At 35.8% G+C, this 25,042-nt stretch overlaps 3 protein-coding genes across 4 annotated transcripts in view; 2 read left to right on the top strand and 1 right to left on the bottom strand.

Moving 5' to 3' along the window:
• Positions 1-4,161, top strand: part of LOC128519678 (potassium voltage-gated channel subfamily KQT member 4) — a 64,647-nt gene extending 60,486 nt beyond the window's left edge. The window contains exons 12-14 of the mRNA XM_053493498.1: positions 1,155-1,286; positions 1,706-1,844; positions 2,150-4,161. Of these exons, the coding sequence (XP_053349473.1) occupies positions 1,155-1,286; positions 1,706-1,844; positions 2,150-2,353 (475 nt within the window). The 3' untranslated portion in view covers positions 2,354-4,161. The remainder of the gene's footprint in view (positions 1-1,154; positions 1,287-1,705; positions 1,845-2,149) is intronic.
• Positions 4,162-6,665: 2,504 nt separating this feature from the next.
• On the top strand, positions 6,666-12,987 carry jtb (jumping translocation breakpoint). Of its 2 annotated transcripts, none has more exons than XM_053493502.1 (6): positions 6,666-6,838; positions 8,160-8,260; positions 8,608-8,651; positions 9,047-9,132; positions 9,842-9,918; positions 10,826-12,987. In XM_053493502.1, exons 2-6 carry the CDS (start codon positions 8,172-8,174, stop codon positions 10,980-10,982), a joined length of 453 nt encoding a protein of 150 aa, XP_053349477.1. In that variant the 5' UTR covers positions 6,666-6,838; positions 8,160-8,171; the 3' UTR covers positions 10,983-12,987. The 2 variants fall into 2 exon arrangements, with proteins under 2 accessions (XP_053349477.1, XP_053349476.1); XM_053493501.1 differs by having other exon boundaries at positions 9,839-9,918.
• Positions 12,988-14,302: 1,315 nt separating this feature from the next.
• On the bottom strand, positions 14,303-17,085 carry cart4 (cocaine- and amphetamine-regulated transcript 4). The gene is made up of 3 exons (XM_053493155.1): positions 16,891-17,085; positions 16,185-16,265; positions 14,303-14,852 (listed from the first exon to the last, which is right to left on the bottom strand). The coding sequence occupies exons 1-3, from the start codon at positions 17,017-17,019 to the stop codon at positions 14,745-14,747; spliced, it is 318 nt and encodes a 105-aa protein (XP_053349130.1). The 5' UTR covers positions 17,020-17,085; the 3' UTR covers positions 14,303-14,744.
• Between the last annotated feature and the right edge of the window lie 7,957 nt (positions 17,086-25,042).

The raw sequence follows: 25,042 nt of genomic DNA, 5'->3' as shown, positions 1-25,042 counted from the left end.
ACAGCTGTGACGCTCTCAGGGTTTGTTAGAGGACATTAGTGAGCATACAGGCCAGTCATATAAAATCCCAATAAAACAAATTTACGTTTTTGGTTGTAACGTGGCAAAATGTGGTTATGTTAAGTTCAAGGGGTATGAATACTTTATTTTAATAAAGAATGTGTGATATAGAACACTCGGGTCATGAACAAGTATGAAAATAACTAAAACGTATGATATTGTTAGACCACACACACTAATTTATTTAATTACATTACTAGCAAAAAAGCACCTGCAATAACAATAACACCACCCATTATTTTAAAGATCAGTGATTTGAAATGGTTTGTGACATTTGTTACAATAAAAGCCTTTTGGGTTCTATTTTCTTCTACCATTGATTTTGGGCTAGCCTACTTAAACAACACTGAAATGTAAAATAAACATTTGGCATGGCATAATGTTTACCCATTCAGACATTTCCGTTAAGCTCTTTATCCTGGTCCGGGTCTCAGTAAAGCTGAAGCCTATGTCACGGAACACTGGAAGCAAGGCGGAATCAAACCACAAATGGTACTCAGCACAGCACATGCTCATACTCATTCTCACCTTGGAGAAAATTTAGCATAGTCAGTGCACCTACTGGCACTGTTGGGAGATGGAGAACTGGAGAGCCAAAGAGAATTCAGACAGAACTGCACAGAAACTCCACACAAACAGCAACCTGAGTTTAGGAATGACCCTCAGGGAACCCTGGAGCTGTGCGGTGGCATTTCTACCAACTGTGCCACCTTCATGCCCTTAGCCAATCACAATTAAAGAAAAAATGCTAGTGTTGCTTATGTCTGAGTGTGTGTATAGGCCAGAGATCGAAACAGAGCGAAAAACTGTCCAGCTGCACCAACACTCCCTTAACCTTTGTATTACCCACTCCCACATCTTTAGAGGGAGAGACCCTTTTGTCCCACCATGGAAAAAAGAATACATAATGTGTGTGTACTGTACCTGTACATTGTATCCCGTTTCTATCATTCATCCTGTACATTTTAATCTTGTGGATTTGTTTGCATGAATTTCTTGCACTTTTGCTCTTTACTTTACATGAAAAAAGGAATTCCACTGGAAATCTGTCTGTAATAATTTTTTTTGTGTGTGTTCATGCTTGACTTGTGTAGGATACTAAAGTTTTTGGTTGCCAAGCGCAAGTTTAAAGAAACACTACGACCGTATGATGTGAAGGACGTGATTGAGCAGTATTCAGCTGGGCACCTAGACATGCTCGGCAGAATTAAGAGCCTGCAGATGAGGTTAGATTTAATAAGAATCTAACAGTCGTGTCTTTGTTTTACTTTGCTTTGTATCATTACATTGCTAGTTGCACAAAAAAATTAAAAATAGTCTTTAATTTCATACCATGACCTGTTTTCTTCCAGTTAGAGCCCTAACCCTACAGTAATTCTTAACAGTTTGATTTAATGAATGAATGAACGAATAAAGGTTCAACATTTTGACAATTTAAAGATTATTTACTTATTTGTATAAAAACTTGTTTTACCTGTGTTTCGCTAATCTAAAAAATATGCAACATCCATGCATTTAGGGATTAATACCTATATGTCTAACTTTAATAACACTAACTTCACAAGAATCAAATAGAAAACTGAGTACTAAATTAAAAAGAATTTTAAAAAGTTTAGACTACACTGACTAATTCTTCTGCCTAAAGGGTAGATCAGATTATCGGCCGTGGTGCTGTTCCGTCTGATAAAAGGGGAAGGACAGAAAAAGTTGAAAAGCCTCTTCCTGAACTGGATCCTCTGGATGAGCTGAGCATGATGGGACGTGTAGTTAAGGTGGAGAAACAGGTAGGTCTTGCAGAAATTCTGAGCTAAAATGTAAGGTTTTTTAAAAAAAAAATTTAAAACAAATAATTCTCATGAATCAAATCTAATTTATTACCTATATATACACACATACATTATATATATATATATATATATATATACAGTATATGAAAGAAAAAATAAATATATATAGGTCAGTATATATATATATATATATATATATATATATATATACATATATATATATAAACTGCCCTTTCCTATGGTTTTCCTCACATGCTCCATGTTCGCTCAGCATTACCATCTTTCTTTCTCTGCCCTCCCAGGTGCAGTCCATTGAAAACAAGCTGGACCTGTTGCTGAACTTTTATTCTCAGTGCCTAAAAAAGGGCTCGTCCCATTTCACGCTGTCCTCCTTACTGGAGCCCGACCTCACCTCTGACTACCATAGTCCCACCGACCAGCGAGATCTCTTCCCTTCTGCCAATACACTCAACATCTCCCATTCAGACAGCGGCAACATGGAGTGAGTTTTGCAGAGAGCGGGAGGACGATGAGCCGTGACTGCAGCCAAGGGACATGCAGCCAGAAGCTTAACGTCTCACATAACAGATCCTGAAAAAAAACCCTTCTTACAGCCTTTCAAATGCTCCAGCCATTATCACATTCTGACATGGCGTTGCCTACCTCTACACTGACGTATGACTTTAAAACGTTTTATGACTTGAGTCTGCACCTTGTTACGACCCCATTAAGATGTATATGTCCATAAATATTTGAATGTTACGAATGTATAATATGTTTGTTCCTCATTATCAACCCTGGATCTTTGTTTATCTTTTTTTAAAAACAGTATTCATAACCTGCGTGTTTAATATTCTTTGTTATTCTCCATCACTTAAAGACCTTTTCTTTATCTGTTATTATTATTATTATTATTATTATTGTATGTGATGTTAAAATTCTTTCATTTGAAGGAAATCAAGCTTGTAAGATGTTATGAACTAAAAAGCAAATGGATTTTTTTTTTTTTTCATTTTATTTCATTATTATTTTTTTCCTTGCCCTGGTAACTCAGTCTTCCAAGGGAGAGTGAATGGAGAACTGTTACTTGACCACTAAATGCTGTTTCATTCATCACATCTCCCATCTCGTAAAAGACACACTCAAACATGTGTTCGTGGTATTTTTTTGTGCACTTTTCGTTTGTCCTATTTTTCATTTCTCAAAGTGACAGCATATTAACATGGAATAGCTATTTTTGTTGTTTTATTTTGTTAAAATCGGTAGACAACAATAAGAATTCTATTTTTCTGAGATTATGACTTTAATCTTGAATCTTAACAGAGTTTCAATTTTAGATTTTTGCTCTACAGTATGTTTCACTTTAAAGCTTTGAGCTGATGCAGCATCCTTTTTGCCACAAGGTGGCGCTGAGCTTCTATTGAATGTACTGCATACCTTTAACCTCATGATGTGGGAAGTTCAGCATTATACTCAAAAGCTGGACAAATCTCTTTCCTAAACTCTTGATCTGTTTGTTGCATGATCCAAACAAACATGCTGATGGTGAGAAGAATGAACCGGGTACGGTGCGGCACTCTCTTAGAACTGCTGTCACACACAGCTGCTTTTAGTGCTTCCTATGCTGCACAGATTAGGGTAAAGCTTTCTGTTTCTCTCAGATGATTCTCAAGAGCCCACTGTGCAAAACAACAAATAAATAAATAATTAATCAATAAATCATATATGGATAGAAATTGAAATGAAATATTCCTCCATGAATTGTAATGCATGTCTGGAGGCCTTATTAGGAGGACTAGTAGCATAAGTAGCATACCTTTCTTTTATAATTTAGACATAAACGTTTAAGGTTTATATACCCTGTTCTCATCCTTAGATACTCTTTCCTTTGTGCCTTGCCACCTGTTTTCATCATGCATGTACAAAATTTAGACCAAATGAGATGGTGCAGCCCTACTGGAATATAATGAGAAAAACCTAAGGTTCTGCGGTATGTGCTTTTCTACAATTATTATTGATAGTTTTTTATAAAGATCTCTAATTACACTTACTTTAAGAGGCATGTAATGACATACAGTATGTCATTAATGGGACATTATATCAGGAATGATCACATATTTGTGATAAACCTTCTGGGAATTTTTAACAAAAATGTGTTTCTCACGTTTTTCTCGTATTTTCCCCATTTAGACCTAAAAGCAATTTTTGAGCAGAAGCAAACAAAATGAAGTGACTGATCTAAGACTTTAGTCTTTATGCATGAGCTCCATGTCAGTATCTATGCATGTAATTTAGGCAGAAGAGGGAGTGGGGGTCCAGCTTTTTTTAAAAAAAAAAAAAACGATGAAGCCAGTAGGGTCAAACGAGCATGGCAGGAGAAGTAGAAAAAACAGCACTTCTATGCCTTATCTTCATAATTAGAGCACATTGGTGTGTTTACGTTATAAAGGTAGGCCTAAGCATTGTTTTGGCCTACTTGTCATGGCATTAATGAATCATTTGGAATGGAATGAACTGGAGTACACAATCCAAAATGAGTTTTCTACATAACCATGTTTGCACCTACACATGTTCTGATATTGTATGCTCTTGACAAAAAAAAAAAAAGAGAGAAAAGGTTTATCTTCCTCTCACAACCTACACTTATTTTCCTTTGTCCTATTCTTTAGTATCTTTTGTCTATTGTTAATTCTTTTAAATTCTTTTCCTTCCTTCTTCCTGTTTGGTATTCTTTGCATTTAGGTTTTTAATTCTTTTTTTTTTTTTTTTTTTGCCGTATCATTAATTTCTGCTCTTGTTAATTTTTAACCATTTATATTTTATTCATTGATTGTTTTTATGGACATTATTTTTCATCTGCTAATGTGAGAAATCATTTGCTCTACAATATGTATGTTTAATCTAGTATGATTCTAAAAGAAGAATGAATAAAACCAGATTTTGTCTAATAAAAAAACAGTATTATTATTATTATAAAAATAAATATATATAAATATTTTAAAATGTTATTATTAATAGTGGGGGCAGGGGTGGCTCTGTGGTTTACGTTTTTGACTGCTGACCAGGAGGTCCCCGGTTCGAACTCCGACATCGCAGAGTCGCCACTTTTGGACCCTTAAGCAACGTCCTTCACCTCCAAGTGCTCAGATACAACTGGGCGTTGAGCTGGCAACCCAAACCTGTAAATAACTGCCACAGAAACGGCGGATGTACATTTATCGCCTGATGTGCCAGGTGGCACCTTGACACCATCCATCCATTATTAATAGTAGTAGCCGTAGTAATGGCACTCCATCAGTCATCTTCTGAGCTCCTGGAGACTCAGTAACTGTACATGCATCAAATAAGTCCAGGAACCTTTTAAGATTTAAAATAAAACCTTTTTATAAACATTTGGACATACAGTGAAAACAGTGTTGTCTCCAGGTTTCTCCACTCTTTACTGGTAGTTGATGACAAGAATTCTTGATCTAACAAGAATATATATATATATATTTTTTTTTGTATTTTTAATGTATTCTTAAGAAATAGTAGTTCTCCTTGCTTCCTGAAGGCCTTTTTTGTCTTTCATTTTCAGTTCAGTCTTGTACCTGACCAGTTTCAGAGAAATATTTTGTTTATTAAATCACACAGTGACTTATGCACCATTTAACCACTTATGCAATCATTAAACATAAGACATGAACCAGTGAGAAACAGGTACAGATGATGACAGATGATCGGTCTGGTGATTAGTAAACTGATGATGCTAAATGCTGAGTGTTTGGAAAGTGGAAAAATGAGAGGGGAAATGAGGTTAATGCTGAGGTTGTTGCAAACTATTTTTTTTTTTATTTGTCTTTAGGCACTTTGCAGCCTGTTGCAGTAAATCATTTGTTCCCATTTCTTTTTTTTTTGTTTGTTTGTTTTTTATATAGGCTACATCATTTAACAGAATTTAATTGAATATAAAGAATTAGGGCTAAACTACTGTATCTGCACAACAAAACATAAAGGATAGAAATATGAAAATGGGATATTTTATTGTAAAAAGTATTTTTTAGATTTCTTTCAGTTTAGAAAGTAGATACTGTATATAAATACATATACACCCATACGTACTTGTGAGGAAAGTGGGGTGCAACAGACAGCCAGGTTCAGTTCTGAGCTTTGTGTGGGGTTTGAATTGTCATTCATTGAATGTGCTTCCTGTATCACTGGGAGTTTCCTCTGAGGTTCTCCTGTTTCCTCCTTCCTCCCACAGACATCCTGGTAGTTGGATTAGCTACACTACATTTACCTTAAGTGTGAATGAGTGTGTGAATACAGGGTTGCATTCACACCTTGTGTAAAATGTTCCTGGGATACAATCCAGATCAGAATGTTTCTTCTTTTTCTTCTTCTTCTACTGAATACAGTGAATGAATGAATGAATGAATGAAAGAATGAGTATTTGATATATTTGATTTTATGTATTTGATATATTTAAAATATCTACAGCTATAAATTCAACACAGTAATCTTGTATTGCAGAATATATTCTAAAAATGCTCCATATGTCCAGAACCTGACCATCAAAAAATGTTTTTAGGGCACCCCATTTCAAAATTCCAAACTCTCTTTGCCTTTTTCCCTGTGTAGTCAGGCAGTGATTGGGGTTCAGTCTGTATTTCAGTTTAACCCAAAGGTGTTAACACTGTAGTGTTAGGGCTCTATGTAGGAGGACCTCACCATTAGTGAGTTGTCAGGGGGTTTTCCGCGTCCGGTCGCTAGGCGGAAGTGTTGCTTTTGTGGAAAAACTCCACGTTATATAATGGGATGACGTCATAAAGACTCTCATTCAAGATGGCGGACAGTCAGCGATTCACTTCTGTCTAAATGTAGCATTAGGCTAAACGACGTCCAAGCTAAGCTATGGGATGCTACGCGACTGTGTGACAGTTTTTAGTGGAGAATCTTCTGGAAACATAGTGATATTACAACGAGTGACTGAGAATGGAAATATAGCCAAGGTAAGGTCATGGAGGTGAATAGAATGTTTTAGCCGTTTCTTTCTTTCTTAAGTACAGTATGTTGATAGCTTTAGCTAGCAACCAAGTTGGCTTGAAATATCAAAATAACGTGAAGTATCTCTTTCTATTTACAAAACTGTCCTCGTATATTATGTATGGATCAGTTGAACTAGTGAGCTACATGTGGCGGTGTAATGTGACATGGTCCCTCACAGCTGCTCAAAGATAACGTTTGTTTTTTTGAGTAAACAAAGCAATCATTTCGACAGGAGAACAATTAACGCCATGGTGATGTTTTATTCCTCTTCCACCAGCAATGACAATTTTCAGTGTGTTAATGAACTACACACACTGCTCTTTATTCATAAACAGTTATGTTTAATATTGTGTCATTCAGCTGTTGCTGCTTTTACTCACATTACAGCAACTGTGAACAGTAATTTTCTCTTTTTAATATTAGTAAGATAATAACACACACACAGCTCCTGTTACTGAATAAGTGCAAAGCTCAAAGTCCTTAGTCCTAATGTTCCTCTGAGAGAAAATGACTGTTACAGTGCTGACACTGGAGACTCCTTCCATGAATGTAAACTAACTCCTCTTTAGAAAAATCTATAAATTAATAGAAGAAGTGTATGCTTTTCTGTTTTAATAATATATTTTTAAATACTCCTAATTGTCTTGTTGTTTAATACAACAAGTGCTTTACGAAAAAAAAAAAATTAAGCCCACATATTGTACTATTTAAACTTTTAGGTTTAACTATTAAATTAACATTTACCAACCAAACATGAAAAACATTATTTAGGCTAACACAAAATAATTAACTAAACTAATGATCCATTTTCCATTAAGAGGATGTCTCCCAAAATGTATTTATCAACTCAATAATAATAATAATAATAATAATTAAACTTAAGTGCTTTTTAAATAGAGAAAACAGTCTTTGTCTTTATAAATAAGCTAATAATTTACAAGAAAAAAAAATATATATATATATTAATTAGTTTTTCTTGTCAATTATTAGCTTCACATGGGGGGGTAGTAATAATATATTTTTATTTCTGTAGGAAAGCGATTGTTAGAATGAGCAAACTAATGTAACCCAATCATTTAAATTACACCTGGTAAAACTATCATTGTTCATTTAAAAGTTATTAAAGTTTTAATCATGTTAATGTCTATATATCACTGCTTTACTGAATTGTTTCTCTGTGGTTCAGTTCGCTTGTTATACTCCCTTCTCATTTTATGTTTGTAGGATTTGTTGATGTTTAGTGTCTTGTCTGTTTGAAACTCTGAGTGCTGTTTTTTCTCACAGCTGAGCTAAGGGATGGAGAGTGACTGCAGGATTCCCATGTCATGTTTAAGACCCAGAGTTCTGGTCCTGCATGCGCTTTTCTGGGGACTGGTTTCTCTCAGGTTAGTGGACAAGATTTCAGCATCATACAGTATAATGTACAGTAGATTGATAAATGTAAACATGTTACACAAAGTTTTAAAGTGACATGATGTTAGTTTATGGTACATGAGTATTTTTATTCTGTATCTTTTATTTTGACTTAACATACGATGTTAATGTCTTATTATTATTATTATTATTATTAATTATTTTACACACTGTCTTAATTAGATTTCACTTTCTGTGCATTTCCTTGTTACTGGGGTCATACTGTCAAGCGTACATTTTTTTTTATTATTATTATTTTTTATAAGATAATGACATCGCATTTCAGTGTTGTAATCTTTAGTATATTTTGTGTTTTCAGAGTGTTTGGGGCAGCATTTCTTGGTGAGGAGAAGGGTACCATAGGTCTGTACTGCAGATATGCTTACATCACACATATTACCACAATTTTTATGACGTTGCCTATATTGACATCAAAGCGATGTATGTCGGCACTGATATTCCCCTATGATGATATCACTGATGTCACAGCACAAGGATAAATTTAATTTTGCACAAATGACAAATCTACAATACTCGTGTGATATAGCTGTTTATCAAAATAAATACTTCAATCAGTTGCTAACAGATGTTTTTAAAAAAATCATTAGTTATAATTTATATTGCATAATCTTTTTTAAATTTCTAACTCAAAGCAGAGATTGAACATTTTTGAACTGTCAGATTAAACATAAAGTGGATGTTAAATAGTGTGGCAGTAGCTTTAACATTTTGGTTTTGTTTATTCCTTTGAATTGCAGTAACAAAGTCACTGACCATGCCATGTTGGCAGATGGAAGAGTTTGTAGTCGCGACAGAATGCTCTCTGTGTAGTGCTTTTCAAACGGTAAGAGGTGACTATGGACATCTAGATAAATTAGGTATTTTGCTGTCATCGTTATTATATCACAGCAATGTTAAATTCTTACATGTGATTGCGCACAAGGTGTTGATTGATTGCCTACAGCATCGGCTCCGGCAGTAGTGCTAAAAAGAGGAGTGAATATTAGTTTTGATTTTTCCCCATTTGTCTCCTTGTCTCCCTAATTTGGTCATTTGCCAGTTCCCACCCTCCAACCAGTTCTTGTCTGTTAATCTAGGGGGTTACAAAGGCTAAACCATTCAGTCATTATATGTTGTTTATTAACAAAGTAACAATTGTAATCCTCTGTAAATCACTGAGTTACAAGATGAACAACACACTTTGGGGATCGCTGTTATTTTAAAGGTCATTAACTTAAAGATAGTAGCACATTACACCATTCTTTTCCCTATTAGTATTCCTTAACAGCAAGCCCTGTTGTGTTTTATACCTTAGATGTTTTTTTTTCTTTTGGCTACTCCTGTGGAAAAAATAAAATAATTATAGTAATCGACAGCGGACCATCCGAGCCACACGCTTGACTTGACATAATCTTTATTCCTTAGATATTCTCATAAACGGTTGTCATGCTATAGGGTTTGGGAGTTTATTTAACGTGTGCTCTGAAAGCCATGGAACTTTACTAAAGCTTCTTTGAGCTTGAATTAAATCCCCTCTATAATCTGTGCAGAAGACAGTAATATCCTGCTCCCAGACAGGATACGTGGAGAGGATTAACTGTACCAAGTCCAACAAAGATGAGTACAAAAGGTGAGCGTAATTTCTCCACGTTATTCATTGAACTATTCTCATTCTCATCTATCTTGCTCTGGCAGTGAAATGACTTAAATGGTGTTTTCTTATTTCATCCAAGCGTTTCCCAAATGTCATTTTTTTTATTGTGTTTAAATTTGAACTATATAAAGAGCTTCAGTAAGATTACATAATCAAAAGAGATCATTCAAACACAGAATCACAGACTACGTCAAGCAATTGCACTAACTGCATTACAAAGAGCGCCTAGACAGATAGCCACTTGTTAGAGGAACCTTTTTAGTAAGCAGTGCTGGTTTACTTGTTAAGACTTTCAAAGCCACAGTTAGGTTAGTTATCACTTGTCACATTTGTAGCTGAAATACAGTCAGGTCCGGAATTACTGGCACCATTTATAACGATGAGACATTTGGGGGGGGAGTTACTGTATCTAGGTCATCATTTACTTAAGCAGCATCACATGGGAGGAAGTGCTGTTGTGCTTGAATATCAGCAGGGATGTGGTGCAGTCGTAGGTTGTGATGTTCAGCTCAACAGCACAATCTTGGTATAAGATTGATTATATACAATACAATTTATTATCATCAGATTAGATTTTTTTTTTTCTTCCAGTTATTTTGCTCCCCAACACACATCCTTCCGTAGGTAGCTGCTCTCTTCTCAGTACTGCAGAGTTTGTAATTGTTGGTTTATACTGTAACTCTTGGGACGTTAAGTGATGCATATAGCTAAATGTCCCAGTGCTGTTACCATCTGTTATCACCTGTTTCAGTATAACACCTGTATGTATAAAACGCACAACTAGAAACGTCACCGTTTAACTCTGTTATTAAGTTTTTCACCTGTTCAGTTATTAATAAAATGTTAAATTATCATCTTTTTTGTGTGTGTGTGTGCTCTCTAGTTGCCGCTCAGCAGTAATGGAGGAGCATCTATTTTGGAAATTTGAGGGTGCTACGTTAGGCCTTACTGTTCTCTTTGCACTAGTAGTGATCGGGCGGCAGAGGTCTTTAGACCGGCAAGCCTCAGAAAAGGTCCGGAGGCAGATTGAATCTATTTAATACTCAGAACTGTATTGAGAAGTATTGTACTTTTACAGAGAGCATCATTTTGTCAGTGTTCGATCACTGCTGTAGTAGCCAGTTTAACTGGCCTGGACTGTGATTGCTGGACAAGCGTAAACAAAGCTCATCATATCTGGATGGATGGATGGACACACTTTTTGTTTCTTTTCTTTTTTTAACTGCTTCCATGCAGCGTCTTTTCACACAAGTTCCATTAGTGAACTTTTAACTGTGAACCCTCCAGGTTTTAATAAGGTGATCGTAACATAAATCAACAGATATTATAATACAGTATAATACATTAGAAAAGATTAACAATTTGCTTATTTGTGAGATTTTTGTACTTAAGATTTTTAGTTCCCTATCAGACAATGAACAGTTCTCTACTACACGTTCTCGCTAACAATGAACTGACTTTATGTGAAAAGTTTTTGACATTTGCGTTCTATCGTGTTTAGAATTCTGCTTTATATTATTTGTCCTGAAACTGTTGTTCTGAGATGTTTTAATGACTAAATTAATGCAACCTGCTTTACTGTGTGCTTTGACATGTGTGTTGCAAATCAACTTGCCGGGAACGTAAACATAGACAGAGGAATCAGGTTGTTGTGGCCACAGTTTCATTATTTTTCTTTTAAATTTTGAATAAAACAAGGATTATATTCCCCAGAAAAACCTGAGAAATATTCTAGTTTGCTCTAATTTTACTGATCGTGTTTAGGCATTAATGCAGTATATTCCCATTTCTTGCAAAAAAGTTCATTTATAAAAAATTTTTTTTTTTTTTTGGTTTTGTTTAATTTTTTTTTTCTTTCTTGGTTCTGAAACCAGCTCAAAGTGTTTGCTTCTCATGTTGTAAACAGTTTCCAGCGTATCTCAGCACCAGATTCAGGTTTCATCGATGCCAGGCACTGCACGTATTTTGCTGCTGTCTAAAACATAACTAAACTCTATAATGTAGGTTAATGTGCATAGGTTACTTTTTAAATGGGCTAATTGCTAAGTGTTGGGTATGTGATATCCTTTTTCTGGTGTTTAATTATTATTATTTTGTTTTATTATTGGCACAAGCAGGAGGAGCCTTTGGTTTCAGGTACTCAGCTGATCATCTTATACTATGCTATGCTTGTCTGATTATGGTGCGTGTGCTGGCATTGTAAAGCAAGTTTTCAAGAGTTGAGTTTTCTCGAGTTCATTGATGCAATGGAGAGACAAATGGCTGCATGCTGTTCTTTGTTTAACCAGATTTACTGGTCCACCTGACTGTAGATAATGTATTTTTATTAAAGAAGGGAGATGTTTCTTATTCTCTGTATTTAAAAGGGAAACTGGGGAATAAACCAAAAAGAAAGGAAAATGCATTTTTTTTGTTTTTCTTTTTTGTTTTGTTTTCCTTTAATGAGGGCTACTTTGCAAGCCTTATATACCACTGTAATGTGAATTAAAGACAGCAATTTTGACAGCAACAGTAATAGAGTCTCTCCATGAAGAGAGAATGTGATTGTAAACATGCAAAAATGAGTAGCCTAGTGTTATGTCTAATAACAAACAGAAGTGTTCACATGCCTGAAAATTCCATATAGTAATTAAATCTTTTCTCAACAATACCATGCCATCTGTGCTCATTTTGATCATGGCTCTAGTGCACAAACTTTCTACCTTAATGACATCCAAGCATTCGTGAAACGCTGGGATAAGTGCATTAGTGTTGCAGAGGATTATAAAGAGAAATATAATTACAAATATAATATAATTGGAAACAATTACTCTCAATTGTGTTCTCTTATTCTGCACAATCACAAGTCCCGGTCCAACCAGAGCCCTCCTTGTAAAATACTTAATCTTCATATAAGGAAAAAAAGTGCCAGTGGATGTTTTCACTTCAACTCTAAATCACACTGCACTCTGTAAAATAAAATTATGCCACATATCCTGTGGATTGAAATATTAAACCTTGTTACCACTTGGTGGTGCTATGACAATAAATTACATTTGGAATGTGCATGTGATTATTACTCATCATTGAACATGTGTGTGTGGTTTGAGCTCATTACATCATCTAAAGGTTGGCAGAATAAGTGCCACACTTCCTTTCTGCACTGTGTAACCTGTTGGTTGATTGTCTCATTATGGCATTATCATTTAATGTATCATTAATCCGTTTGCCAATTTACATCATAGACATCATCACGTCATGCTGACCAAATTCGCTTTGAGTTTGGTGAATGTGAAAATTGTTTGTCTTAAGGAGACATTTAAATAGATTTAAATCGGTGCATGTTGGTGAAACTGGATGCATTTAGACAAAAAATAATGAGGTGCTTAATAGCTTGAAATTCTCGTACCCTCCGGCTCAATAATCACCAGGGATGATGGTTGTTGCCATTTTAAGTTTTTAAGCATATAAGCATCTCAAAAATGTCCAAAGTTTTGGGAAAACAATAAACAGGCCAAAAACAATGAGCTTCCTTTGTTCCATTGGTGGTTGGACCCTTACTATGGTCGGTCATACAATGAGTTGCTTGTCCTGAGACATTATTTCGTACTTGCCAATTCTGTGCTTCAGTGGAAATTTGTCTGGTAGTCTCGCTCGCATCCACACATAATAAAATTTAAAGCTATATGAACCTAAGTAACCTGTAAAGTCTAGCTTGGAATAGTACGTTAAGCTAAATGAGGACTATAAAGGAGTCCTAAGCTTCTTCTACTGATAACTTGAAGGATTTTTTATTAAAAGATTCAAACACAATGTATTGTGATAGAAATTAAGAGCACTGTGCTGCACCATAAATGTAATGATCTACTCACGTAAATCATTTGGACGTCTGTGTAGCGCAGCCACATACTGTACGTGTGTATGCTGCAAATGTCTGTAGAACCGAACTAAAATGGTCCGGGTCATAATTTAACCAAACAGCAGATTCCAATCAGGATCATTCCATATTCCATTTTAGTTGGTTCATTCAGTGCCTTATTCAAATAAATGTCATGTCAATGTTGAGATGACGAACTTCACAGATGTGAATGCAGTCTGTATTATCTTGTTTGGCTACCGGTGAAAGGTCCAGAAAAGGGCACAATGTCATTAATTCTCGGTGTGCTGAGCTTTAGGAGATGTATTTAAAGCTGCTCTTTAAAGTTCAGCAATGAGTCAAAAACCTTTGAAGGGGACATCAGACGCCAAAAACCTATTATTGCAAATCAGATAAAAACCTATTGGTCAGTATAGCCGGATTGAGTTGTCTGTAATTGGTATTGCACTGGCCCATCTGTTGCATTTGTGGCATGAAATAAAAAACTCTCACCTTTGCGCCCTTTAATATGTGTCTTTTAATCATATGACTGATAGTATTCTTTTAATAATCCATGCACGATATATGGTCACATTTTACATAAATAAATAAATAAATACAATTTATCATTTCACCGTCTACCGTCACAGTCCAATGCTTGATATTCTACTACAATGCTTTTACCATGTGTTTTTAAAAAAATTTGGATTGTATTAACATTCATACAGCTCTACCTTTATAACATACTGTATTGTATCTCTTTAAATGCATCTCACAATAAACACAGAATTAAACACTAATTATACAGGATCAATGTGTCTTAAAGACATTTTATTAAACAAAAATAGTACATGTATCTTTATCAAACATTCATGATACTTTTAACTAGACAACGATTTTAAGACATCAGCAATATAATATTCCACCAGAGCTACACCTGCTGGAAAGTGGAGTTCTTAAGGCTCAGTCAGTAGCAGCGCAGGAAGAAGGTGTTGCAGGCACTGCCTCTCATACAGTCACACAAACGGCCAATGCGTGGTCCATGCTTCAGGGCACACCGCTCTCCTACGTCACACTAAACACAAACATGTGCACATAAACATTAAAAATTTGAATAACTGTGCCATGTCGTTGTGTAGAATAAAGTTTGCATTTGCAGAATGGTCACATCATATTACTGTACTGGTTTTACTGGTATAATATTCCAAATATCTATAAGGGTTTAGGAAACCATATAGTGTGAATTCAGACATTATAGGACATTAAGTTTTTGAAATTCCATTTGGACTTTTCTGCCATTTATAAAACAAAATCACCCAAAACATTATACATTTCTGAATGCATTTTAACAACATATTTTAAAAGCTTAAAATGAATGCATTATAAAATATGTTTATTCATGTTTTTATATTATATATGTAATAAAATTAATTATCATACTATTGCGACCTTATACAATAAAGCCACGGCAGATGTAATTTTTCTCCTTTTTTGGTGTCAATATCTGGCCTAATGCTTATTAAGCTCTGACTCTGGTTTATCAGCAAATGAATTCTTAGTCTTAGGTTAAAGTGTCCAAGTTTACCTGATGCCTCAGTAGGGTCAAGGGGTTCTGGAGCCTGTCCTAAGGAACTCAGGGCACAAAGCAAAAGACACCCTGGATGGGGTGCCAGCCCAAAACAGGGCACACATACACACTTCAGACAATTTGGAAATGGCAATCAGTCTACAGTGCATGTCTTTAGACTATGGGTGAAAACTGGGGTACCCGAAGGAAACCCAATAAGTACAGAGAGCATGCAAACTCCACATATAGGGAGGGACCAGAGGAAAGATTCAAACCCCTTTTGAAACCTCTGGTGATGGTGCTAAACTCTAAGCTACTGTGCTGCCTACCTGATGCCCCAAATACCTGAATTTACTCTGTACCAAGCAACAGGTAATATATACTATAAAATATACATATTTGGCGTAATTCGCCAAATATGGATGATATGAGGAGTGGCTTATAATATCTGGATCAATATGAATGCCACTCTGTAACAGCCAAGTGTCCACGTCTCTACAAATCTTATTTTAACTAAATCTAAAATCGAATTTTTTTTCTACATTATTTATAAAAAAATAAAAAAAAGGAGTCTGGACATTAGGGATCAGTAATGTAATCCTGCAGGATAGGTATGGTATGCCATATGTAACATATTCATTATTTTACACAGAGCAAAATACATGTGTGTAAAGTGATCTTAAATTTCACTTTACAGTTTTACTATCCAGAAAAAATAAAGCAAAATTCAATAAGTTTTTTTTTTTTTTTTTTTTGCTGAAACATTATTTCTCAAGATGAAAAGGTGTGTAAGGGATTAGGGAGTATTTAGAGATGCCTTAGTTAATAAATAGGTTTTACCCTTGGAATGATGCTGGCTCTTTTATCCAGTGCTATCTGATTCTCTCCATCTCCTTCCAGAAGGCTTTCCAGTGCTTCAGCCTGAGGAAAAAAAAAACAAGGAAAGGTATATAACTGTATATAGACTATATATACTGTCAATATACTGTAACTGTAACGACACCATTGTTCAGATAGTTACCTGATAGTTGTTGTTATTGGTGTTAGTTTTTTTAGTTGTTGTTTTTGTTTATTTTAATTGTTTACCTAATATGTTATTTTTTTATGATTTTATATGTTTACAATGTTTATAAATCAGATTGATGTTATTTATAATGTAACCGATCTTGCATAATTGCTTTGGCAACAATGTATTTCATTTTGTTAATATTTATGACAGTAAAGCCCTTCTGAACTAAAAGTATATTTAAACAAAAACAAACAAGCAAACAAAAACAAACAAACAAAAAGCAAGATAAAAGACTTTAATTAATAGACGTTAATTATATATGTTTACAGAGTCAGACAAAAACATGTATATACACTTCAGGAAAGGAGAAATAGTATGATGTATATTATATTAATATAATATTGATAATATTATCATATTACCATAATATTATCATACACACACACACACACATATATGTATATATACATACGTGTGTGTGTGTGTGTGTGTGTGTGTGTGTGTTGGTTGGTTTTATTTATTAGTCTTTTTCTTTACCATGTCTCTGGTGACCAGCTGCTCCTCGGACACAGACAGTCGGTTGTCCAGAGCCGTGTGAGCCTGACACACAGTGCTGATCAGTAACACACACACACCCAGGTACACCGCCGTCCTGATGCTGTCCATGCTGCTGGAGAAAGAGTTTAGAACACACAGTTTCACCAACAAACAACTGATTTCCGCGCGTCTCCGTGTGTAGTCTCACTGAGTCTCACCAAACTTTCTCTATTTATACAGCGCGAGCGCCTGACTGACAGACGCGCCCCCAATGACGTCATCGCTCCTGTCACTTTCCCTTATATCCGCAGGAGTGGGAAAAAAAGTGTCCGAAATGCTAAGTGGAAAATAAGATAAGAGGGGAATGAATGATGGAGACTGTTGATATGTCGAGTCAGATTCTCTGTGTGCAGAGAGAGAGAGAAAAAAAGAGAGAGAGAGAGAAAAAAAAGAGAGAGAGAGATCCCTATAGGTGGAGTTTTCTTGTAAAAAATGAATCTTAGCTTGTAGCGATGGTCAGTATAAAAGTTTTTAGCCTAAAGTTCTTTATATTTCCTTATTGTTCCCTTTATTTCATATTCCTAGTGGTTACCACCAGGTTCGATTCCCACCCCTGTGTGCATGGAGTTTGTATGTTCTCTCTCCATGCTTGGTGGGTTTCCTCCGGGTTCTCTGGTTTCCTCCCACAGTCCAAAGACATGCAGATTAGGCTTTAGAACTGGTGTTCCCAAATTTCCCATAGTGTGTGACTGAATGTGTATGTGCACCCTGTCCAGGGTGTACCCCTGCCTCGTGCCCCAAGTCTCCCGGGATAGGCTCAGACCCCCCACACTCCTGTATACATGATTAAGCGGTATATACAATGAGTGAGTGAGAGTCTCTCTAGTACAAATGATTTCTCCATGTCCCAGGTATTCAAATAACAGTGACCCTTAATCCTTTTTTAGGTCCCTGACAGTCGTATAAGCATTTCACTCCATATTATAGGCTTATATAATTTGCATGTCTTTGGAAGGTACAAGGAAACCGGAATACCCGGAGGAAACCAACCAAGCATGAGGAGAACATGCAAACTCCATTCACACAGACCCAGAGGCGAGAATTAAAATCCGGAACCTGAAGGTGCAAGGTCAACAACATGAAGGATAGATCATTAACGGCTTGCTAATTTCTTTGCTGACTTCGTGATGTTCCTTCTGTTCCTGGATCATCAACCTGGGGATGAACTTGGCAGAGACATGGCACATGTTCAAATCACACTTGATGATTGCCTGGATTGTTCTCCATGACATAACGACAATGACAGCAGGGTTGTGGGCCAGACAATCATGATGCACAAATTGCAGAATGGTTTCGGTATTTTCATGGGTTGAGCTCATTCAAGGTTTTCCTGATCTCTCGTTGTCTTTAGAGGATGTTCTTTTGCTCTTGGAGTGTGTCTCATTCAAAACACCCTAAATGACTTCGCCATACACTTGCCAAATCAAGATTTGTCCAGTTTCATGCAGAATTTAATGTTTGCTCTTTGTGTTGTCCATGAAATAACAGACATGTAATGCACATGTTCAGAATAGCACCAGTTGCAAAGCTCCCGATACACACAGTACAATGTCTTTTGGCACACTGACTTATGAAGGTCGGTGCTCCCTGTGACTGTATGTACAGCCTTGTGCTGACATCTATTGGCATGTTACAAAACTAGTCTCAAAACTTTTTGATACTACCTTACAGAAACACTCCCAACCATAAACCATGGGCAATTTGAAAACCCCTAATCAGCTTTAAAAGCATGTTCTCCTACTATGGGGCTCATTAGAATACCTGAATGAAACACGCTTAGCACTGAGAAGAAGAAAAAACTAAATCCAGGAGCACTGATCAGAGGAAAGATTTGAACTTCTAAACACTAAAGGTATGACGCAACCATGCGACCCACTATACCATGTGTATAGAGGAGTTACCATCATATCATTGCAAAAGCAAGTACATATCCAAATAGCAGGTGGTGAAGTAATCAGGGTTTTTTGTCGTTTCATGATTCATGCAGACTATTAGTGAGAGTTGCATCTAGTGAAGTGCTGCCTAGATTTTCTATAGATTTGTGCTAATTTTTTTTTTATGTTTGCTTTACCGAGACATCTGTAAGACATCAACAGTAATTAAAGAGGTCCTATTATGTTTTTTCAAATATGATCTTTCATGCAGTGTGTCATGTAGCTGTATGTGAACATAAACTATCTGCACTATCTGTGACGCTGACAGTGCACAATAAATGGAGTTTCTGTCTTTAAAAAAAAGAGTCGGCTCACATTCCCCTAAACGAGTTAGCAAATCTATTTTTACTCTGTTTCGGATCCACATCACTCCGTGACATATTTGCATAATGTCCGCCCATGTTCTACGTCACGAACAACTTGTCCGCCATCTTACAATTAACGTTACCACACTCTTGTTAATGTGACGAATCATGCCAGGTTCGCTTAAACAGTTTGTAATATAAAAAAACAATAAAGACGAGAGCACACAAAATACTTTTTAACTGTTTATTCTCCACCATTTACCACAACTAAACTTAAAACTCGAGTAGTGGCCACCTGTTTTAAGAGACTCATTAAGCAATATTAGCAACCTTAAAAATGGCATAATAGGACCTCTTTAAGAATGTGCTATGAAATGCAGTTATTGGTACATATTAGTACTTATTATACAGTTCAGACTAAGCAATCTGCTCGGACGAGTGGCGTTTCACAAATGGTGATAATAGACGTGAAAAACCACTGGAACGGTTAACTAGATCAATCACTCCGTGTCCCAGGTATTCAAATAACGGTTATTTAATAGCTGTCTGTCACAGCATGAAAGTACAGGTCTGTACAGTCTGTCATACTGAGAAGAGAGCAACTGCCTGGATAAAAACACATTCAAAACCAGGCAGCAAAAAATCACATCTGATAACTTTGTCATTTTGGAAACAACACTCCTTAATAATTGCTTCCAAGTCTCATCTAAACCACCCGTAAAGCAATTTCACACTCATGGTTGAGTAGCTGCGCATCATGTCTACAACCGCATCACAGTTGTGTTACTGTATATCCAGCAATACAGGGCTCCCTTTTGTGTGATAGTGTTTAAATATACATAGGCTAAGCGGCAGGTGTTAGAGATGTTTTAACGTGTAAGAGACCTACAGTATAGCGGGGCTTCTGAGGGAGTGAATAAAAACAGAGTGCTTATGATACGCACGGGAAGATCTCTCCGTGGGGTTATTAATTAGGAACTTATAAGGAAATAAAAGAAAACTGAAAACACAAAATAAAGGCGATCTACGTGAGAACGAACGGGGCACTGGAAACTAAAACTAAAACTTAGATCCTCTCGGGGCTTATTCCCTTACCAAGGATTTATGGGAGAGAGTTTGTGTTTTGTTAAATTTTTTGGTGTAAACTTTATATTTAACCTGAGAGTCCACGCTACACGGATGCGTGTCGCTCTCTCTTTTTTTTTTTCCCCGGCGTCTTAAGAAGACAGCGGCTCCTGAGTCTGAAAGGTCTTTGTCCCTGATACCTTTACCGGTGCTACCTAATGATCGCACGAAGTGCCGCGGTATCAGGACCCTTAAATACATAAGGGTGCGGCATATCCAGGATGATTGCGGTGTTGCCTGGCAACCGCGTGTCTATAAATGGCCGCGCCTTTGCCTGTTCAGAGTTGCACGCCGTAGCAGCATGTGGATCTGCTCGTTCTGAACAATTTATGTATTTTTACATTTATTAACCCTAGACTTTGCCTAATCTAGATGTTGGCTTATTGGTATTCTACAAGGCTTGATCTTAGGACCCATAGCCTTCTGTTGAAGTAATTAATTTAATCTGTCAACATAATAATAACAAAATAGACCTTAATGTGCAGTTTTCAAATTTCCTCCTGACATCCATATTTTAAACAGTTTATAGTAGAGTTAAATTTTTTTTATAACTTTACGCTTTATTCTTGGTTATTTGATTTCTAGTCTTAATCTTCTTTTTTTTTACCTTGTTGCTTGTATGTTGTTTTATAATCTGTCTGTCAGATATATATATATATATATATATATATATATATATATATATATATATATATATGTGTGTGTGTGTCTATGTGTGTGTATGTATATATATATATATATATATATATATATATATATATATATATATATGTGTGTGTGTGTGTGTGTGTGTGTGTGTGTGTGTGTGTGTGTGTATATATATATATATTCTTGTTAGAACCCAGTAATCATATTTACAGCCTTTTTAATAATCCAGTTTAAGCTTTTCCATGTCTTCTCTTATATTATGATGAAATATATGATGAGAAAATAATTTAAACATTTACAATATTTCTTCATGCACTGCTTGCAGTAACTCACTGCAATACGGTTCATTAGTTCCTATTGTTTACAGTTGTAAAACCTATAAAGTCATGTTATTTGTTTGAGGACACTTAGATGTAAACGAAATTGCATTTTGCCGATGAGCATGTTGTAGACCTTTATATGCAGAGCCGTGTCAGTTTGGGTTTGAGTTAATGCTTAATAATGCATTAAGACTTGAAAGTATAGGCATTATTAATTAACTTTGTTCTTAATTACCAGACCATAATTATAATTTGTGTCAAATTATATTTCATTAGACTCTATTATGATGCAGTTTCCTTTTGGGATGAATAAAAATGTAATTTATTTAAACAAAATATACATTTGTATTAAACTGAGAATATTAGGGACCTGCTGTCAGGTCCTGGGCTTGGGCATTAAGCCCAGAAAATCCATTGCCTTGTTTTATAGGTCTGAGTGATTAAATCATTTTGGTTGAAAATTTAGGTTTGCCACATGTTTACTGATTATTAAACAGGACTGTGTTCATCTAGCTTGTGATTTGTGATTTTAAATGCTGAAAATGTAAATGTAAAAAAATGCTAAAAATGGTTTTATGTTTAAATGCACCTCTGGTGTCAACTGTTAAGTCTTTATTTGTCACATAAACATTACTGTAATGTGAAACTCATTTCTTCGCATATTGTTAGGAAGTTAGGGACAGGGTTGTGTCTTCTTTGTGCTTTAAAAGAAATCTCATTTTTAGTCTAATTTTTTTTCACATCAGAAAACGTGGATTTTTGTGAAGCATGATTCATGCAATCATCCTGACAAGGCTTGATAATGAGGGCAGATTCTAATAACCATGACACATGGTACAAATATCCAAGATTAACAGGTGGGAAAAAAATAACCTGATATGAATCCAAGATATTTTCACCCAGAATTTATTGTTTGTTCTGGCAGCACCATTGCTCTTTTTGATAATAAATGCAAAAATAAATAGTAAGTGATAAGGAAATGTGTTTGGGGCATTTCTTTAAACAATAGCTAGATTTAAGATTTGAATTTAAATGTTTGAGACAGAGATGAAAATTTTGCACTAAAACGTACAAATAATTACACATGCTTTTCAATATGACACACTACTGTACATACTCAAATAAAATATCATTAAATATTAAAATATTAGTCTTGTTTATCTTAGAGGGTGCTGGCTTCCTTTGGGGTTTTTTATTTTGAGTTGTAAAATTAATTAATTAATTAATTAATTAATTAATTAATATATGTATAACTTTGCTTAGTAGAGAGTTTTTCTCGGCTTTTACAGAAAACCTTGGACTTTTGTGTCAAATGATATTTCCTCCTACCATGATGCACTGTCATACATTTTTTATAATGCTTAGCTCGATTCTGTTGTGTTCTACAAGGTTAATGTAATACCCAGTTGAATAGTTGAATAATGGCTTGATAGATGAGATGGAGAGAGATTGTAGACCCTGAAGCACTGAATAATGCACGATCCACACAAATAAACAACATCAATAAACATTCACATGTCCTAAAAACCCTCACTGCTAGAACATAGAGCATGTTTCCCTCTTTACAGCCCTGATATTAAAGGCACAAATGGGTGGAGGCCAGGAGGTGCTGTGTTTCATATAAGACAATACTTTGACAATACTTATGCAAATCTAATTATAGACCCCCTCGCACAAAAAGAGAATTTGTGTGCAATATATGACACACTTTTTTAACTTTTTAATGATTTTAATCATAATAATAATAATAATAATAATAATAATAATAATAATAACAACAACACATTTTATTTATATAGGTGCCATTCTGGTCATCCAAAGCCGCCTTTCAGATGAAAAATAAAAAAAGATAACACTGATTAAGATAATTTTGAGTGTAAGTGATTAAAACAATATTAAATGAAATAAAAGACTGTCATAATTTAAGACATTTAAAAACAAATGATAATTTAAAAGGAGATTTAATTTAAGTGCAGCCTTTCTGTACATCATGTAGGATAAGCAGCTTCTGAATAAATGGGTCTTAAGGTGAGATTCTTTCTAACCTTTAATAGACTTTAATTTCACTAAACAAATTTTTACCATAGTACCAGAAAAATAGTTACTACTACTAACCAGAAATCAAATTCTTCACTGACTTATGTACAGTAGATATATTTTAAAGGATAGAAAGAATGTATGTCTATTGGAAAATAAAAAAAATACCAAAAAATTATAATTAAGATCTCCAGGTGCCCCTTGGCCACCCAAGTAACATGTCATGAATCTTAAGTGTGATCTGAGTCACTTCTAGCAAGTCTACCCATTACCTGCATGTCCTTCTTATGTTTTGGCACCTTTAGGAGATAGCTAATGTCAGATAGCCTGCAGACTGAGATGAAATGTGGTTTAATTAAATCTTCAGTTGATGAGATGTGAGAGAAGAAATGAGACAGGTTCGGGTGCCGAGAATGTCAGGGATCTGTACTTGCAAAAATGTTTGTTATTAATGATCTGGATTTGTTCCACGTCATCGAAAAACATTCAAAAAATAAAGACTTAGATAGATTTAAGCAAAAAAAAAAAAAAAAATTCTTTTAAAAAACATTTAAAAGTCATACATCTGGATATACAGATGCATGGATGGATGAATGGATAGAGACTTTATCGATTCTAAAGGAAATTCCAGATATCCAGCAGGCAATAGACAAACAAAAGATAGGTTTGTAGATGTGATTGCACACCGTATATCTGTATATCCATGCATAGTTAGTAGGTTACAGTAGTACACAGGTTAATATGTGAGATGACCGAAGTTAGTAGTGCAAGGCTAAGAACAAAAAAAAACTACTGGATATTATACACCCACCTAAAGGATTATTAGGAACACCATACTAATACGGTGCTTGACCCCCTTTCGCCTTCAGAACTGCCTTAATTCTACGTGGCATTGATTTAACAAGGTGCTGAAAGCATTCTTTAGTAATGTTGGCCCATATTGATAGGATAGCATCTTGCAGTTGATGAAGATTTGTGGGATGCATATCCAGGGCACGAAACTCCCGTTCCACCACATCCCAAAGATGCTCTATTGGGTTGAGATCTGGTGACTCTGGGGGCCATTTTAGTACAGTGAACTCATTGTCATGTTCAAGAAACCAATTTGAAATGATTCGAGCTTTGTGACATGGTGCCTTATCCTGCTGGAAGTAGCCATCAGAGGATGGGTACATGGTGGTCATAAAGGGATAGACATGGTCAGAAACAATGCTCAGGTAGCCCGTGGCATTTAAACAATGCCCAATTGGCACTAAGGGGCCTAAAGTGTGCCAAGAAAACATCCCCCACACCATTACACCACCACCACCAGCGTGGTGGGGTCTCCTGCTGTTGTAGCCCATCCGCCTCAAAGTTGTGCGTGTTGTGGCTTCACAAATGCTTTGCTGCATACCTCGGTTGTAACGAGTGGTTATTTCAGTCAAAGTTGCTCTTCTATCAGCTTGAACCAGTCGGCCCATTCTCCTCTGACCTCTAGCATCAACAAGGCATTTTCGCCCACAGGACTGCCACATACTGGATGTTTTTCCCTTTTCACACCATTCTTTGTAAACCCTAGAAATGGTTGTGCATGAAAATCCCAGTAACTGAGCAGATTGTGAAATACTCAGACCGGCCCGTCTGGCACCAACAACCATGCCACGCTCAAAACTGCTTAAATCACCTTTCTTTCCCATTCTGACATTCAGTTTGGAGTTCAGGAGATTGTCTTGACCAGGACCAC

This window comes from Clarias gariepinus, chromosome 3, assembly GCF_024256425.1.
Source record: "Clarias gariepinus isolate MV-2021 ecotype Netherlands chromosome 3, CGAR_prim_01v2, whole genome shotgun sequence".
NCBI classification, from domain to species: Eukaryota; Metazoa; Chordata; class Actinopteri; order Siluriformes; family Clariidae; genus Clarias; species Clarias gariepinus.
This window is presented reverse-complemented; position numbering and strand designations above follow the sequence as displayed.